Source organism: Trachypithecus francoisi, unplaced genomic scaffold (assembly GCF_009764315.1).
Source record: "Trachypithecus francoisi isolate TF-2019V2 unplaced genomic scaffold, Tfra_2.0 Lachesis_group3, whole genome shotgun sequence".
NCBI classification, from domain to species: Eukaryota; Metazoa; Chordata; class Mammalia; order Primates; family Cercopithecidae; genus Trachypithecus; species Trachypithecus francoisi.
Genome location: NW_022681468.1, coordinates 12,283,561 through 12,302,998, shown reverse-complemented (window position 1 = coordinate 12,302,998; position 19,438 = coordinate 12,283,561). Strand labels below are relative to the sequence as shown.

General features: G+C 49.1%; 1 protein-coding gene across 2 annotated transcripts; it reads left to right on the top strand.

Annotated features, from left to right (window-relative positions):
• The first annotated feature begins 1,363 nt into the window (after window positions 1-1,363).
• LOC117071474 (kallistatin) lies at window positions 1,364-9,872 on the top strand. Of its 2 annotated transcripts, none has more exons than XM_033191465.1 (5): window positions 1,364-1,464; window positions 3,419-4,084; window positions 6,913-7,186; window positions 8,070-8,229; window positions 9,359-9,872. In XM_033191465.1, exons 2-5 carry the CDS (start codon window positions 3,436-3,438, stop codon window positions 9,557-9,559), a joined length of 1,284 nt encoding a protein of 427 aa, XP_033047356.1. In that variant the 5' UTR covers window positions 1,364-1,464; window positions 3,419-3,435; the 3' UTR covers window positions 9,560-9,872. The 2 variants fall into 2 exon arrangements, with proteins under 2 accessions (XP_033047356.1, XP_033047357.1); XM_033191466.1 differs by having other exon boundaries at window positions 1,407-1,628.
• The last annotated feature ends 9,566 nt before the right edge of the window (window positions 9,873-19,438 follow it).

The window sequence follows — 19,438 nt, the reverse complement described above, 5'->3', positions numbered from 1 at the left end:
AGTCCATGGCCATCTTTCACTCACTGACTCACTCAGTCAACATCCATAGAGCATGTCCCTTGCACCACATTCTGCTCTAGTGCATGGTACAGCAGTGAGCAAACTAGGAGCTGCTATTCTGGTGGCAGGAAAGGTCTGTCCGCATGGAGGAGCAGCAGGTGCTGGGAAGGAACATGAGCTTCATGTTCAGTGGCCCCGGTGCAGACCCTGACTCTGGAATCTGAGCTAACAATGTCTTCGGGCTTACATTGTCTCATTTCTAAATGGGCCACGCATAGTACTCCTAGAGTGTGTAGGCAAGAGAAAGAGAGAGATGAGTGAGGGAAAGCGAGAATCCACTGAGACAGTAGCTCTCACTCTGCCTGACCCACCAGCTTCCTCTCTTGTCCTGGTGTTGACCCATTTTGGACTTCAGGCCAGCTGGCTCCAGGGCTGTGCTTGTGCTTGCTCTGCCATCCCATGTGTCTCCATCGCTCAGGGATCCCAGCCCACTGTGCTGCTCAGTGGTATATATTCCACTTACCTTAAGGCCCAGCAAGCTGGAAACACACCCAGAAAGTCTGCTAGAGGATGCCTAAATGGTCAAGGTCATCTCAGTCAGGACACCCAAGGCCACTTTGCTTCCTGCAGTCCTTCCCCACATGGCGTGAGAAATGGCTGCCCCAGGAGGGTATAAGGTGCAAGGGTGCAGAGGTTCACTGATTACTGGGGAGAGAACAAGTTCAATTCCATGGCTAAAGAAGAAAAATGCAAGTTGAATTCCTGGCCAAAGGAGGTTCCTCGTCCCACCCCATGCCACCCTTGCCCTAGGATGTACTGTCCTTATGGTATGACCTATGAGATCTCAGTGGACTCTATCCTCAGAAATCACAGAGTCCAGGATTGCAAACTGGAGGCCCCGCTGCAAGGCCCCGCCCACAAGTGGGTCTTGCCTGGCCTGTAGAGAACTGGCTCTCTCCCCACATCCCCACCATTCCCCACCGTGGCACCATGGAGTCTTCCTTATCTGGTCTATGAAGGCGCTGGAGCTTGCTGCCCCGTATGATCCAGCCCCTCATGTTGTAGGTAGGAGGTGGATGACTGAAGCTCAGAGAGGGAGTAAATGAGCTCAACTTCACATAGCCAGTGAGGGGCCGGGTGGAGACCAGACCTTCCAAGGGGCTCCTGGGGCCCTCAGGGAGCACCAAGCACCAGGCGAACCTCCATGCACTGTACAAACATGAAGAAGTGAACGCTCTTGGGGTTCCCCAGGTGGGAAGTGGGGTGTCTTTTTGGGAGAGGGTGAAGTAACTTCTGGTGAGTTTTCCTTGTCTAGGCAATGCTGTGCCCATGGCCTGTTAATAATTACCTGGTTGGGAGACAGTGGGTGGTACTGAGAAGGCGTGGTTTGACCAGTCCTCCTGGGCTTGACAAGACAGAGCTGAGACAGCTACCCAGGGGGTCCACTCCAGGACAGACTGTGCCGTGAGTAACCCTCTGAGACAATGGAGACGAGAGAGACTCTAGAGGGAGGGTGACAAACTGTTCTTTTTTGCTCAAGACTGAGAATTCTTCTAGGACATACTTTCAGTGCTAAAACCAGGAAAGTCCCAGGCAAGCTGGGACACTTGTGGTCACTCTTTCTAGAGGTGAGAAATACTCAGGCTAGAAAGTCCCCAACCTCGGATCCATGGGCACTGGTGGGTGACTGTGCCTGGAGACCCAGAAAAACCTCCCCCAGGGACACACAGCTGGTACAGGGCAGCACTGACTGGGGGCCAAGGTCTTCTGGCTCCCAATCCAGGTGATCTTGGGGAGTTCATGCCGGAGGGGAGGTGTGTCTGTGAGTGATGCGGTCCTATGTATGTTTCTAAATGATCCCTCCAACTGCTGAGTGGAGAACAGAGAGCAGAAAGACTAGAAAGTTTTCTGCAAGGGTCTAGGTCAGGGATCAACAAACCACAGCTTGTAGGTCAAATCTGACCCACCGCCCATGAGCTAAGAATGCAAGAAACAAAGTATAAATATAAAATATAAGTGATAAGTATAAAAGGTAAATATACAAAGGGTTGAAAAATCAATAGAGGAACAACATTTTGTGACATAGGAAAATAATATGAAATTCACATTTCAGTGTCCGTAAGTGAAGTTTCACTGAAACACAGCCACACTTGTTCATGCATGTCTGGTCTGAGACTGTTTCCAGCTGCCACAGCAGAGTTGAGTAGTGGCAGCAGAGACTGTGTGGTCTGCAAAACCACAGATATTACTATCTGGCCCTTTGCAGAAAAAGTTTTCTGAGCCCTGGTTGAGGATCATAACAGTGGAGTGGGTGAGAGGCTGAAGAACCTATAAGAAAGTCTAGGAGTTGGAGACCAGCTTGGGCAGCATGGTGAGACCCTGACTCTACAAAAATTTAGCTGGGTGTGGCTGTGCATGCCTGTGGTTACAGCTACTTGGAAGGCTGAAGTGGGAGGATCACCCGAGCTCAGGAAGTCAAGGCTGCAGTGAGCCATGATTACAGCATTGCACTCCAGCTTGGGTGACAGAGTGAGACCCTGTCTCAAAAAATAGAATAAAATAAAATCAACCCAACCCTGCAGTCCACGGAAGTGGATTAAATGGATTGTGGGTGGATAGGAGGCTAGAGGTTTTTTGGCCTGACAACCAGATACTGGTGGGACCATTTGATGGGGCAGGAGCAGATCTGGGGGAGAAACTGGAGCATCCTATCTTGGACAGATGTTCATTATGGAAAGGGTACCAATTCTATCCCCACAACTTTGTCCTGATCCTCACTTTAATAAGTGAGGACACTTATTAAACATCCATGTCCTCATCTGTACGGGGTAACAATACAAAGACCAGTTCTACTGACCTCTACAGGAGTGGGAGGGTCAAACTAAATGGCATGAAAGTGGTTTGTAAATGATATAAAGCACTCTACAGATGTTTGTGGAGCAGACGCTAAAATAAACTCTGATGATTGCCATCCTCTATGCCAAATCACTGTGCTACTGAAATCAACTCATCTGAAAGAGAAGTGTGGGAGAAGCAGCACCTGAGTTTGGGGATGTGGGTTCTGGCTAGGATATTTGTTAGGTAGGTGACTTGGGTGAGTCACTTTGGGAGTCTTCGTTTCCTGCTCTGTTGGGTGAGAATGGAGTCTAGTGCTGTGCAGAGCTCACATGGTTGGGAAGCACAATGACGTGATGGACGCCAGGAGTGTGCCTTGTATGTCTAAAGCATTGCCGTCCAATAGTGTTGCTGTCACCACACATGTGGAGGGTGGTGGGCGTTCCATTGTCTTTCACAAGCTCATCTGCAGGAGTTGAGGGTGTCATTCACGATCTCTGGGTGCTGGCCCACTGCCCGCCTTCTCAGCAGGGCCAGGTGTTCTGCTGGGGGAATTTCCTGGGCATTCTCTTCCCTCCCATAGGCCTGAGAGTGCAGAGGATGCATCTTATCAACTACCTGCTCCTCCTGCTGGTTGGACTACTGGCCCTTTCTCATGGCCAGCTGCACGTTGAGCATGATGGTGAGAGTTGCAGTAACAGCTCCCACCAGCAGATTCTGGAGACAGGTGAGGGGTCCCCCAGCCTCAAGATCGCCCCTGCCAATGCTGACTTTGCCTTCCGCTTCTACTACCTGATCGCCTCGGAGACCCCGGGGAAGAACATCTTTTTCTCCCCGCTGAGCATCTCGGCTGCCTACGCTATGCTTTCCCTGGGGGCCTGCTCACATAGCCGCAGTCAGATCCTTGAGGGCCTGGGCTTCAACCTCACGGAGCTGTCTGAGTCCGACATCCACCGGGGCTTCCAGCACCTCCTGCACACTCTCAGCCTCCCCGATCATGGGCTGGAAACACACGTGGGCAGTGCTCTGTTCCTGAGCCACAGCCTGAAGTTCCTTGCAAAATTCCTGAATGACACTGCGGCCTTCTATGAGGCCAAACTCTTCCACACCAACTTCTATGACACTGTGGGCACAATCCAGCTTATCAATGACCATGTCAAGAAGGAAACTCGAGGGAAGATTGTGGATTTGGTCAGTGAGCTCAAGAAGGACGTCTTGATGGTGCTGGTGAATTACATTTACTTCAAAGGTGAGAGTCAGATCATTGGTATGTGCTAAATCCACACCCCCACCTCCAACCCCCTAATTTGTTGACTGGTTAAATATATTTTTACAAAAGGGTAAGTAAAAAGGTTGTGTCTGATAAAGTTAAGCAGCCCTCAGAGAATGCAATGTTAGAATGTTGTATGTTGAAGGCTCTGTAGTATAGAGGTTTCCATTCCTTCCTATCTTTAGACATATTTTCTTATTCATTTTCTTAATAAAAGTAACGTACAAAATGCATTAGAGCCAGTGATCATGAATTGAATTGCTGGATTCATATCTGAGCTCAGCCTCTACCAACAGTGCAAACAAGTCAGCTTGTTTGCTCAAAGCAGGGATGAGACAAATCTCTACTTCAAAGGTTGGCTTTGAGGATCAAATGATTAACCCATGTGTATACTCCTAAAAGGATCTAAAGAGATGGACAAACTGCAGCCCCTGGGCCAAATGTGTTCAGCCACTGGTTTTGTAAATAAAGTTTTATTGGCACACAGCCAGGCCCATTCATTTATGTATTGTCTGTGGCTGATTTCGTGCTACAATGGCAGATTGATTCATTACTGCAGAGATGGAATGATCTGCAATGCCTAAAATAGTTAATATCTCTACAAACTTTTTTGTTTGTCGACCTCTGACCATTTTATGTACTCAATAAATAGCAACTATGGTTCATCTAATGATAACAATGCTCATTTTGAAGCTTTACAAATATGTAAAAGCATAAAGGAGAAAGTAGACATAATCTCTAGTCCTACCACTCAGAGGCAACAAATGTTAATGTTTTAGCATCTTTTCCTTACCTTCCATTCACACACATATATGTCCACACAGTTGATATCACAGTGTGCAAACAATTTTGTACAGTGTGGATTAGTCAGGGTTTCATCAGAGAAGGAGAGCCATCTCAAGTCAATGGTAAGGAGATTGTTATAGGAGTTAGACCCCACACAACTGTGGCTGGGAAAGTGAAGGTCTAGAGGAAAGAAGAGTTGGAAGGACAGAGAGAAAGTTGTCGATGCAAGCGGACAAGTCAGAGCTTGGAGGGGAATCTATATGCCAAGCTCATCCAGCCATCAGAGTGCCACCATGGAGGGAAGCATCACTGAGTAGTTTCTGGTGGTAACCTGGGGCTGCTGTTGTTTAGTGGGGTTAGAGTTGGGAAAAGGAGCTTGGAGACAAGCAGGTGCAAACTGGAGCTCTGCTGAGTCTGACCATCATCATATCTGACCACCAGGGCCTTCAGAGAGCAATTTACTTTGAAATCTCACAGTTCTAACCAGCTTGAACCCAGAATTTACAGGGAACAAAATTCTAGGGAGCAACTCTCAGCCTAATGATTCAGCCAAATTAGTCATTCCATGTAATTTGCATGTGGAATTTTCATGCACTATTGAAAACTTTTTAAAAAACTTTTGTTTTGAGGCTGGGCGTAGCGGCTCACACCTATAATTCTAGCACTTTGGGAGGCCAAGGCAGGCGTATCTTAAAATCAGGAGTTCAAGACCAGCCTGGCCAGCATGGTAAAACCCTGTCTCTGCTAATAATACAAAAAAAAAAAAAAAATTAGCCGGGCTTCATGGCACATGCCTGTAATCCCAGCTACTCAGGAGGCTGAGGCAGGAGAATTGCTTGAACTCAGGAAGTGGAGGTTGCTGAGATTGTGACACTGCACTCTGGCCTGGGCAACAGAATGAGACTCCACCTCCAAAAAAGAAGCTTTGCTTTGAAATAGCAAAACTTTTAAACTTAAAAAAAAAATTAACTAAGGAAGGAAGGGAAACAGTAGTACGGGTTTCACTGTCAGGAAGACATTGATTAGAATCCCAGATCCCTTGCTTTTCCCTGGACCAAAATTCCTGGCATGGAGACCTCAGTCCATTCACCCTGCCTGCCATCACCTCATTGCACATCGCTTGCTGTCCTTGCTTCCCTCCTCACACTGCATGGCCATCATTGTGGTCACTTCCTTGCAAATACTCTGAAGTCTTAACTTCCTTGGTTTTCCCTCCCTCTATCATACTTACCCTCCAAAATTGCAAACCTGCTTAAACCTAAAGGTCTAATTAGTCTACATCTGCATGCAGCAGCTGAATGTGGTTGAAGAAAAACATCCAACTAGACTGATGGTCTCACTTGATATTTGTGAATGCAAATCTTCATTGATCTCTCTACACTGTCCAGTAATCCTACTTATATATCTCCACTCTCCAAAACAACTAAAATAACAGATTCATCCTTCTCAAATGTCCTCCCCACTCACAACTTTCACTTAAAAATCTTGTCTCACTCTTCATTGAGAAAACAGAATCAGTTAAACAGGAAATCTCTCATCTTCTCACCTCCAAATCTTCTCACCTCCAAATGTACTCACCTCCAAATCTACTCACCTCCCTGCATTTGAACCCACAAGCTCAGACATCCTCCTCTCATCATGGCAGTAGTGACCCACCTCTCACGGAAGGCCAACCCCTCTGCTCACACTCTGCCATCTCCTCCCTCCTTCTCAAGGATGCTTACCTAACAATAAGCCCCTCTTTCCAGCATCCCTGGTTTCTTCTCTATCAATCCTATTCACATATTAGAAAATGAACATCCTCTGCTATCTCTCATTTTAAATTTAAATGAGGCCTAAGGAATCCATTCCCCAGGCATGTCAGGTTTTGAATGGTCAAAATGGGACAACGTGATGAGCTCATAGGGCAGGATCTGGAGCGACTCTTTCAGTAGCTCGGAACACCAGGTGGCATTCCCTGCCTGGAGGACTGACTCTGTGGCCCGCAGATGTCCTGTACCTTCTTTTCATCTTCCCTTCAGCCCTGTGGGAGAAACCATTCATTTCCTCAAGGACCACTCCCAAAGACTTCTATGTTGATGAGAGTACAACAGTCCAGGTGCCCATGATGCTGCAGGACCAGGAGCACCACTGGTATCTTCATGACAGATACTTGCCCTGCTCAGTGCTACGGATGGATTACAAAGGAGACGCAACCGTGTTTTTCATTCTCCCTAACCAAGGCAAAATGAGGGAGATCGAAGAGGTTTTGACTCCAGAGATGTTAATGAGGTGGAACAACTTGTTGCAGAAGAGGTAATCAGTGTGCTATGGGGGCTGAATCTAAGGTACTATCCATCAAATATACCTTTCTAATGAAAGACAGTGCCCCAAAATAGGGAGTGATTGCCAAATTATGAGAGAATTCTCACTTGCTCTGAGACCTTCCATGGGCTTCCTTTAAATGATGAACTCTCCTGTTGTATTTAAACTATGACTTCCCCTCGTTAGGGAAAAAAGAACCACAGTAGGACTTCAGAGTCCTGGTTCTAGACGTAGCTCTTCCACTGCACGAGACTTGGGTCAAGTGACTCTGCCTCTTGGCGGGTTACCTCTGTGCAATGAAGAGGTAGCCCCTCTGGCCCAGATGGTTGACTAAGCTGCTATAGCGGGATTCAAAAAAACTCCATCCACCCACCCAAGGAATTAACAGGAAGGCTTCCCATCATGCTGGCTATGATTGGAAAAAGTCTTCAACCATATATAAGAAAAGGATCCTAGCCCAAGGGACATGTGAATAGAAAAATCACACAACTTTCATGATGGAGGGAATCCAATACAAAGAAATTAGCTGGTTCACAAAGAGTAAAACTCACAGGGCTATAAGAGGCAAGGGCAAAACTGCCACCTGGCGAGACTTACATCTGTCTCCCTGGGCACCTGAACACCCACAGAAAGCAATCTCTGAAGAGGGGCTACCACGGACATGAGATCCCACAGACAGCAGGCCCTGGGGACAAAGGAACCTGGCCTTTCAACACCCGTTTGTGGGAGGTAGGTAGTCTGAGCCAAAGCTGTTTGTGGGGATAGAACTCAGATGGAATATAGCCAGCTAAAGAGGGCCACCAAGGAGGGCTGTGCCCAGCAGGGATCCTGGCTTGTTCATTAATCTAATGTTTTAACCCAATGCCCCCTTCAGGAATTTTTACAAGAAGCTAGAGTTGCATTTCCCCAAGTTCTCCATTTCTGGCTCCTATGTACTAGATCAGATTTTGCCCAGGCTGGGCTTCGTGGATCTGTTCTCCAAGTGGGCTGACTTATCTGGCATCACCAAAGAGCGAAAACTGGAGGCATCCAAAGTAAGTCATCAACCCCTAGAGAACTTGGTGGGGCACTTGTGCCCATGGGAGTTGCCAGGTGATGGGGCTCCCAAGCTGCCACATGGAGTCTCAGAGCCTGAGTGTGTTCAGTCATCTGCAGACATCAGCATCCACCAGTCAACCAGCCCTGGATGTGGTGCTCGGTGCTGGGATATAGTGTTGAATCAGCCCCCCAACTCAGACAGCTCTCCCAGACGAGTCAGGGACACAACATCTTCAGAGAGAGATACATGCAATGATAGAAAATGGAGGTGGGGCCGGGCATGGTAACTCACACCTGTAATCCCAGTACTTTGGGAGGCAGAGGCAAGCAGATTACTTGAGGTCAGGAGTTTGAGACCAGTCTGGCCAAAATGGTGAAACTTCAACTCTACTAAAAATATAAAAATTAGCCTGGTGTGGTGACAGGTGGTGGGCACCTGTAATCCCAGCTACTCAGGAGGCTGAGGTAGGAGAATCACTTGAGGCTGGGAGGTGGAGGTTGCAATGTGTCCAGAGATCAGGCCACTGCACTGCAGCCTAGGTGACAGAGTGAGTGAGACTCCATCTCAAAAAAAAAAAAAAAAAGAAAAAGAAAAGAAAAGAAAAAGAAAAGAAAAAAAAAAGGAGGAAACAGAGAGGAGAGACACAGGTGAGGCCGCACTGGGTGCATCTGTATGAGGGAGACTTCGTAGATGAGAGAAAGAGACTCAAGACTTCTGCTAAGAAAAGTGTGCGAGGGGGTAGAGCCTTGGGTTTGAGCTTGAATTCTGGTTCTTCCTCTTATGTTATTGAAGGGGTACTAGTTTCTGAATTTACATTCCTTACTTTTAAAATGGGTATCATACTGCTGATCTCATAGGATGGCTATGAAGATCAAATAAGATGCAAGCAAAGCCCCGAGCACAGAGCAAGCGCTCATTTAATGAGAGCTGCCATGACTGTGTGTGGCAGGAGGTCTCCAGCTCAAAAATCCTCCCAAATGAAATTCTTGCTGTGTTATCCCCAAGAAGTGACCTTGCAGGCTATAAGGGGCAATGTTATTCCCTAGCAGTTTCTGACTCTCGCAGTCTTGTCCAGGCCCCTTCTCTTGCTGGCTTGGAGCTAATGCTTGTGATTTTCCTCCCAGAGTTTCCACAAGGCCACCTTGGATGTGGATGAGGCTGGCACCGAGGCTGCAGCAGCCACCGGCTTTGCAGTCAAATTCTTCTCTGCCCAGACCAATCGCCATGTACTGCGGTTCAACCGGCCCTTCCTTGTGGTGATCTTTTCCACCAGCACCCAGAGTGTCCTCTTTCTGGGCAAGGTCGTCGACCCCACGAAACCATAGCCCTCCCAGGGCTGCTCATCTGTTTCAAGCAGGAGGATGCGGCAGGGGAGGGCTGGGTGTGAGTAGTTCTGTGTTTAGAGTGGGGACAAGGAAGACACTGAAGGTTCAGGAGTCCAGGACAGCAAGTGCTGGCCCGTGGGGAGTGGGGAGCGGCACTGAGATGGGCAGGGCCTGGACATTCCACACCCTGGCGCTGTGCAGCCTCTGGCAAAGCATCCAACCTCTTGGAGCAAGTTTCTGTCTCTGGAACTTCTGCCCCTGGCGGGCCCTTTCCACAACAGGGTGGTTGTTCCGAGTAAACAGCACAATGCCACGAAGACCCTGGTTCAGTGTCTCGTACTTGGTAGACACTCAATAAATGCGTCCTCTGCCTGTCCCTCCGGGGTTTGCCCCAGACTCCCCTGGCAGACCTGGTCCCAGACACAAGGTATGAGGAGCTCCAAGTCCCGTTCCAGCAGGTTACCCAGGTTTATGGGGAGGGGACAGGGTGTGGGCAGTCAGCTGCCTCAGGCAGGGCTAGTACCTTGCTCCAGAGCAGGGGCTGAGAAAGCCACGGAAGGGCAGGCACCATCAGGGCGGCTTCCACAGGGACCTGGTCAGAAGAGCCCAGTGAGGCACTGCCCCCTCCTGTGGCTACAGAGATGTGGCCTGTGTCTCTCCCAGGACAGTGGCTGTGGCCACAGAGCACATTGCAGACCCAGAGGCTCTTGCTTTTGCATCCAGGCTCTGTGTTCTGGATCTTCGGGCAAATCCTCACCCTGTTGGCCCTCAGTTTCCCCACCTTTCTGACCCAGGTGGTCCAGCTCAGACTGGTTGAGTATGTGGAGTGGACCCACCCAGAGTCTGTGAGAATAAACCATCCCTTCCACAGGGCAAGGCAGGTGGATGGGATGTGGTTCTGTTTGCCCTGAGCCTCGGTGATGTCTGGCAAATGCATTTCTCTGGGCAGGACCCTGTGGCCAGGGCCACCAAGGCAGCTGGGTTCCAGCACCGTCTCCAGCCCTTGACCATGGACACCAAGTTCCCGGGACAGTTAGAGCTGGGAACGGTCCAGCCAGGAAGGACGTCTCCTTTCCTTTTCCTCGGCCCAGCTCACCCTGTGCCTTCAGGGCCAGCACAACAGTTCCCACACGCTCTCCTGTCAGCGCTGATCCTCCTGCCAGGCAGGCCATTTCACTCCCACTCGGTGGCATCCAGGTTGCCAGCATGTTCAAAACCAGAATTCCTGGGTTCAGGTCCCAGCTGTGCTCCTTAGAAGCTGTGTGATCCTGGGGAAGTCATTTCACGTCTCTGGGCCTCAGTATATTCATCCATAAATTGGGATGATGATAACACTACTGACCTCATAGGGCTGTTGGGAGGATTAATCAGTGACTGTATATGTCAAGTCTCACAACAGCGCTATGCAAACATTAGCTATATTATTATTACCTTCATTCCAGCAGCCCTGACAGTCAGTGCTGCCACCACAGGCTCTGAGCTGGGGCTCTCTCCACAAAACCCCACTGCCATCTGGGGACCCCACACCTTTTCCATGTTGCCACTTTCGCTACGCAGGAAAATTGACACTGAATCCTCCCAAGGGGAAGTTCCAAAAAGGCACAGTGGTGCCTGAAGTTCCCAACTGAGCTTCTGGAAGTTTTTCTAAATAAGTGTTCAGCGCTCAGCTCTCCTCTCTTGGTAGATCCAGTGGGGGCAGAATCTTCCCCCAGAGTCTGTCCTGGACTGAAAGATTGGGGGCTGTTACTTTAGGACCAGCTCAAAGAATCTTCTAGGCTTTGGGAATCGTGGCTGCTTGCCATGTGCACTCTAGGGCGCTTACTCAGTGTCCAGGAGGCCTGGGGCCGATACTGAAAGCTCAGCCATGGACTTCAGAACAAGACCCAGCTGGCCCAGGCTCTTGGCTCTGGCAAGCAGGATGTCTCACTGTCACAAACCCAGAATTTTCACCAAGGAGAAGGTGACCGGGGAACAGGGGAGAGCTGCCTCCAGTGTTGATGATTGTTTAAGAGTCAAAATATTCCAGTAATTGTGTGACATGGGGTTCCCTGGCCCAAATAATGCTGCAACCGCAGGAATAGGCTCGCTGCCAGGAAACCAGGAAACCGATATTTGGAGCAATAGACAGACTACTCTTGTATAGTGGAAAAGTCCTTGCGAAGGGAGGAAGATGGAACGGGAAAGCCCAAAGGGGTTCCTCTCCCTTCCTGCCCGTAAAACATAGCCCTGAGCTCGACATGAGTGCAGCCTCAGGAGAACTTGAGGAGGAAATGTTCTGTAAAGGAAATTGCCTGGCGAGGCCATTTGGAGTTAGTTATACCAGCTCTGGGCTTCACTCAGGAGAAGCTGTCCAGTAAATGCCTGAGGGCACCCAAGGCCTCTGGGGCTCAGGGGAATGCACGCCCTTGTTTCTACTCCTTGATTTTATTGGCCGAAAAGCAAGCCTGCTAGCTCAAAGAGTGATTCATTTCCCCCTGTGCCTTCTGGGAAGTTGGATTCTGTTTTTCAACAATCAGGCAAGAAATAAAGTAAGGCCCAGGCTGACTCGCTCCCTCCTCTGCCCCCACAGAGGCAGGTGGGTGAGTGAATTCCAGAGTGGAAGACAAGCCTGAAAGAAGGCCAAGGTCTAGGGTTACTATGGCAACAGCACGGCAGGGGGTGGTGACATTGAATGACCGCAGCCCTGATGTGATGAAGGAGAGAGAAAGGAAGCAAGTCATTTTCGATTCAGCCTTGAGAGTGAAGCCTCCTTATTCTGATTAATCTCAACCCTCCACTACTCAAAAATAGCCAATGGCTCCGTATTGCCTACAAAATAAGGTTCAAAGCCTCTATCTACAGTCAAGGCCCTCCCTGATCTGGTCACCTCCTGCCTGTTCTGCCTCAGTTCCTCCTCTTGCTCTCATGTACCCAGTGGCTGCAGTCACAGAAAGTCTTGTTTTCCCAGGTTTCCCATAGCGTCCCACCTCTAAGAACCTGCACTCTCTCAAGATCTCACAGAAACCCCTCAGCTCCCTAAGGCAGACTGTCATCCCATCATCAAACATGGTTGACCTGATAACAATGTCTGCCCCCCACCCCCACCATTCCTATTAGATAGGACATTTCAAAGGTGGGGCCCTGTTCACCCTGCATTCCTTCAGCCCACCTGGCCTCAGTGCCAGCTGGATATGAGAGAGGCCCAACTACTATTTGTTGCGTGAACGAATGAATAAATGAATGAATGGATAGAAAAGGCTGAGCCAGGAGCAAGGTCACCGACTATTTGTTCTGCATCACCACCCCTTGACATGGCCCTGGAATTGATTGGGCAAATATTTAGTTCAGCTCCTCAGATTTCAAAACGCCCTTTTGGAGCATTAAAAAAATTAAAAATTAAAAAGACTTCATGCAGGAGATCTTGCCTCTTTAGAGCAGTGCCTGAGTCCAGTTTTTCCATTGGCGCTCACCTGTGGGGTCTCTCATTTGTGTGGTCCTTGTTATACCACTAGAGAGGTCTATCTCTCAACAGCAGCAGTGAGTGCTCGGAGGAACCCTGCATGTTTGTGAGTTCAGAAGTTATCCTCCAGCAGGAAAACAAGGTCCTTCTGTACTTTGCAACTGGGGGAAAGGGCAGAGGAAGCCAGTGTGAGTGGCAGTGATGTAGCCTAGTGGAAGGTGACAAGTTTGCGTGACTCTAGTAAACTGGTGTGTAGAGAAATGCAGCATGGGTTTATTCGGTTTTTCATTCTTTCATTCAACAGCTAGTTACAGAGTGGGCTTTGGCCGTGTTTGAGATAGGAGAAAACAAACTTTTTCAAGTTCTCAACACTACAGTTCACCTCTGGTCACCAAAATGTGTGTGGAATTTCTCCAACCACCAAATTGTCCAGCAGACACTAACTGGGTGTCCTGCAGTTCAATTCAATTCAATTCCAACACTTTATACCTGGAGATAACGTCAGATCCCATCGGTTTAGGGCTCTGTCGCACTAGACTGCCCCCACTTCAGATGCCAGTTGCAAGTAGTAGGCTGTCACCTATACTTTATGAACAACTGGCTATAAAGTGAGATTCCCACAACTCCCTCCTCAGGTTCAGTTCATTAGCTAAGAGGGCTCACAGAACTCAGGGAAATACTTATGCTTACTGGTCTATTTTATTAATAAAGCACACATATGAACAGCCAGATAAATGAGAGTCAGAGGGTCAGGTATGGGGTACTGGGCACACAGCTTCCATGTCCTCTCCCAGTGTACCACCCTCCAGGAGCCTCCACGCTTTCAGCTGTCCCAAAGTGCCTAAACCCTGTCCTTTTTGGGGTTTTTATGGATGTTTCATTACATAGGCATGATTGATTACATCACTGGCCACTGGTGATCAACTCAACCTGCAGCCTCTCTCCCATCTCGGGAGGTCATGAGGAGGGGAATGGGCTGAAAGCTTCAACCCTCTGATTCATGGTTGGTTTCCCTGGTAACCAGATTCCTTATGAGCCTACCCAGGAACCCACCAAGACTTGCTTCACTAGAACAAAAGATGTTCCTATCACCCAAGAAACTGCAAAGGATCCAGGAGCTCTTCATCAGATGCTCTTGTCACTCTGGAAATTACTAAGCTCTCGGGAATCAGGTCAAAGACCAAATACTAAACCAACAATTCTCTTAGTACCCCTATCTACAAGGGTGCTAGAAGCACTGTCTCAGGAACTCGAACCAGAGACTAAATGTATATTTCTTATTATTAATATGTCACCGTTTCACAGGCTGCTAGCCAGGAAGCCAGAGGGACCTCCCCAGTGTAAAATTTGGATTCAGACAAGGCTGCAGTCTCAGCTTCTTCACTAACAGTGCACTGTGGGGCAATTGCTTTACCTGTTTGGGTCTTAATTTCCTCACCTGTACATGGCGGTGTCCTCTGGGCACAGCGACCCACTGCAGCTGTGACAGTGGAAACGGGAGGATGGACATGGGATCCGCTGAAGACACAGACCTGGGAGTCCTTGGCTTCTGACTCCATGGAGCGGGTGAAGGGCACACGGGTCTGCTTCCTCCCTGACTGCCTACGAGTGGGCCATTCTCGCAGAAGAGGCAGAACTAATATGAACAGCTCCCGTGCTCTGAGCACCTGCAATGGGCAAGGCATGGTGCCAAGTGCTTGCTAGGAAGTATCAAGAGGCCGCAAGCATCCAAGTATAGGACCTGGACTTTGGAGCCAGGATGCTTAAATCTAAATCTGAAATCCAGCAATTACTGAGTGTATTTGTTTGCTAGTGCTGCTCTAAGGAAGGACCACAAATGGTGTGGTTTAACCAACAGAAATACATTGTCTCTCAGTTCTGGAGGCCAGGAATCTGAGATCAGTGATGAAGCATCTATTCCACACCTCCTCCCCAGCTTCTGAAGGTTTTCTGGCAATCTTGAACGTCCCTTAAATGTAGGAACATCATCTCAATCTCTGCTTTCCTCCCCCTGTGGTGTTCTTTCTTCATGAGTGCTGGTGTCCAAATTCCTCCTTTGTAAAAAAACACCAATAATACTGGAGTAGCGGTCCACTCTACTCCGTTATGACCTCATTTTAACTAATTACGTCTGCAAGGACTGTATTTCTAAATAAGGTCCTATCCTGTGGTACTCCTGGTATGGGCTTCAACACATGAATTTGAAGGGTCGGGGCAATTCAACCCATAACACTGGGTGAGGGACTTGGGTGGTCTCTCTGTGCCTCAGTTCCCTCACCTATGGAATGGAGATGACAATACCTAACTCATAAGCCTATCGTGGGTGTTTGCTGAGCTCCTGTACGTAAAACACTTAAGCTAGTGGTTCAGCATTAGTGCCTTACAAACGTTAACTGCTGTTATCTCATTCATCTTTTGTAACAACTGTGTGCTGTGGAATGTGGGTGACAACTGGTATGCCTGCCAGAGCTGGGCAGGTCACCCAAACAGACACAGTGGGCTGCTAGAGATGCGGCCCAGGCAGGCAAGACAGTAAGAGCCCCCATTTAGAGGCATTCTACTTGACATTGTTACATAATAATGTATGGCATGAAACTCACCTATGGAGGGGAAAGCTCCTTGTTGCTCTTGATATCAATGGAAAAAATCGACCATGAGCTACCTGGTCCTTAGGTAGGGTTAACAGCTATTCTGAAAGAAGAATGCTGATTTGACAAGAACTGGGCATGAAGCCAACCATGTGGTCTAGAAAGGAACAATTGCCTTTAAGCCAAGGCCTAAGCCCATCAAGACTGAGTTAATGAGGCCACCCCACTAGGCCGGCAGAGGTCAGCCCTCACCAGCCCTGACTGGCTCTCTGGCTGCTGAGATGCCGAACAGGGCTGGAGAACAGACCAAATGGGGCCAGCCAAGTTCGCACGTCCTCAGAGCCACCTGCTCAAGTGTTTAGCTCTCCTGGAGTGGTTGACTGCAATGGGAACATGGCTCCACCAGCACCTTGATTCAGACTTCTGGCCTCCAGAACTGTGAGAGAGTGAATTCCTATTGTTTCAAGCCACCCAGTTTGTGGTGATTAATTATGGCAGCCCTAGCAAGCTAACATTCCTCTTTTCCTCCAATTTCATAAGAACAGGTGTCACTCTTCTTGACACACAGCTGTGTGTCCTCTTGGTCTCCTGTTACCTGGGGGAGTCTCCTTCCATTAATAACCACCTTTAACCTCCCTTTCAGCTTCTTCCCCCAAACCTGGGAAGTCCTTCCCTCCAAGCCACAGCTCCCTCTGCCCCACCTCCTTCCCAGCCTTCTCATCAAGGGGCAATCTGCCTTGACCATCCCCTTGACTTCTCAGCCTGCTGGCCCTGGGATCCTGCTCCCACCTCCCCAACTAGATCACCCTGGTGGCTTCTGTGGACCAGTGACTATCCTTATCTACTTGAATGTTCTGCTGCACCTGACACTGACAGTGGCATCCCTTGTCCTCCCTTGTTATCTGCCCTGGTTCTCCTCCGTCCCGGCCATCATCACCTTTGTGAGCTCTCTCTCTGCTCAGGCTTATGCTGAGGGTCTCAAAGTTCTATGCTTCATCCTCTTTTCTTGTCCTCTCCTTGCCCCAGGAGGCCCCCTGATCCCAGGTGCTTCCTTCACTTTAGTTCCTGTCTCTGTTCTTGCCTCCAAATCTCTCTTTAGACCCATTCACCTGTGTCATCTCCGCCAGTAGGCACCACAGGCCCTTCAGGCTCACTAGGTCCAAAACTGAACTCATCATCCTCCATGCAGGCTTCCAAAATCTACCCCTCAGCTCACACCAGGTCCATTCTCCTTCCTTAATGTGTCTCCTCCTCTCCAGACTCACCCCTGGTGCCTTGGCACACACCACCATCATCTCTCACCTGGATTACCACAACAGTGTCACTTGGTCCTGTCTTGATCTCTAGGCAACCATACCCATGACAGCCCAAGATAATTCCTCCCTTCTTCTCTTACAGAATGAAGTTCATCCCTGGTTCCCAGCCCAGCAGGACTTCCAAGCTCCCCATCTGGCCCTGATCTGGCTTCTCTCTGTCCTCCCCTCCTCCTCTCTGACAGGCTCCTGGTGCCCCACCACCCCCTCAGGCTATACTGCTATCACTCCTGTGGTTCTCTCAGCCCAAAATGCAGTCTCCCACTGCTGTGCTGTAAGCTCTTCTGTCTGTTCACTTCTCTCCACCTAGCTAGGGCTGATAAAAACCTAGACAAGGTTCAAAAACCCAGATCCAAGGTCACCAACTTCACAAAGCCTTTCCTGTTCCATTCCTCTCTCCAACCATGGGAGAATGGACCATGCCTCCCTGTGTGTCTTTACTGTGGAGACATGTGTCAGAGCATTGACGCTCTGTCTTTAGTTCATCTATTGAGATATTGATCTCCTTTCTTGAGGCCAGGGGTATTTTCTGGGACATGGTTAGAGCTCAATAAACATTGCTATTGGAGAGATGAAATGAAGGAAGGATGGATGGAAGGCTATAAGGATAAATGGATGGATGGATAGATGGATGGATGGATGGAAAAATGGATAGATGGGTGGGTGGATGTATGAATGGATGGATGGATGGATGGTTGGAAGAATGGATGAATAAATGGGTGGATGGATGGGTGAATGGATGGAAGGAAGGAAGGAAGGAAAGAAGGAAGGAAGGAAGGAAGGAAGGAAGGAAGGAAGGAAGGAAGGAAGAAAGGGAGGGAGGGAGGGAGGGAGGGAGGGAAGGGGAAAGGTGGTACCAGTATGTTTTAGCTCATTCAGGCAGGCAGATGATGGGCAGAGGGAAGCATGGTGGCTGATTATAGGAGGATCATAGCAGATGTTTAAGGCAAGATTGACAGCCCCGCAAAGACTGAGAAGACAAGAAAAATGGGAACGTTATTAAAACACAAGGCCTAGATCAGGAGCTAGAGGCTGGATCCCAGAACAAGGCAAGAGCCTAATAACTCAGGTAGCCAACCCATGCCAGTTTGCCAAGGTCTTTGCCAGTTTTAGCACTGAATATCCCACACCATCTGAAATTGCTCAGTCCCAGGCAAATTGGAATGGTTGGACACCCTACTAGTGATTAAGACCAGTGACCCACTTCAGAGCAGAAGCATCAGCTGGGCCCTGAGTGACATCTTGTAGGCTCTTGAACTGGTCTCATTCAATCCCCATGAGGTCCAGTACCATGGAACAGAGGGCAGGGAGGCCGAGGGCCAAGCAGAGGAGCACCTGTGCTCAGCAGGGCAAGGCATCACAGGGGCCAGCATTGGTTTCTCAGCCCTTCTCCCAGAAATCACCTCCCCACTTTGATCCCTTCCCATGCCCTGCTAGGCTCTAGGACACCAAAGTCTCATATTCTGGCCACTGGCTCCCCCTATGCAAGCACCCTGGGTGTTATGGACTGAATTGCATCTCCCGCAATTTCTTATGTTGAAGTCCTAGCTTGTAGGACTCGTTATGACTGTTTATAGAGATTGGACCTTTAGGGAGTAATTAAAGTTAAATAAGGTTATAAGGTGACACCCTAATCTGGTAAGACTGGTGTCCTTTTAAGAAGAGGAAGAGAAATCAGAGAGCTCACTCTCTCCCTCTGTCCACTCCCTCTCTTGGTGTGTGTGTGTGTGTGTGTGTGTGTGTGTGCGCATGTATGTGTGTGTCCAGTGTGGGCTCACCGGGAAGAGGCCCTGGGAGGACAGTGAAGGCAACCATCTACAAGACAGGCAGAGAGCCTTCCAGAGACCAACCCTGACAGCACCTTGAGCTTTAATTTCCAGCCTCCAGAACTGTAAGAAAATACATTTCTATTGTTTAAGCCAGTGTGTGTTTAAACGGCAGCCAGAGAAGACTGATAGACTGGGATGCCATGCCCCCGAGACCCCTTCCAAATCTCTCCTTTCAAAACTCACCCCCGTCAGTACTGATTCCTTCAGAGTCCTTTCCGTGTGGCAGTGGGAGTCATGAGTTACCTCAGACTTTCCCCCCAATTCTCAAGACATTCCTTCTGGTGTAAGCTTGGGAAACGGCACGTGATGTCTTTCCCTCCTGGGTGGTCAGAGCACAGACAGCACACACAGGCTGGAGACGGCCCACAGGACCTTGGTTAGCCCACCTTTCCCAAAGTAGTTTCATCTGGAACCCATTTGGGGGGTGTTGCCCTAGTTTCTGATGGCTGCTCTAAGAAGTTATCACAAACAGTGGCTCAGACAACACAAAATTCTTCTTTCATGGTTGCAGAGGCCAGAGGCCTCACTGGGCTAGAATGAAGACATTGGCAGGGCTCCACTCTTTCTGGGGGGCTCTAGGGGAGGATCCATTCCTTGCCTTCTGCAGCTTCTAGAAGCTTCCTAGGATCTCTAGGTCAATGAGATAACGGACTCTTGCTCATGTTACATGGCATAATGGGAAGAAAGCCAACCCTAGAAAGAGGGGACTC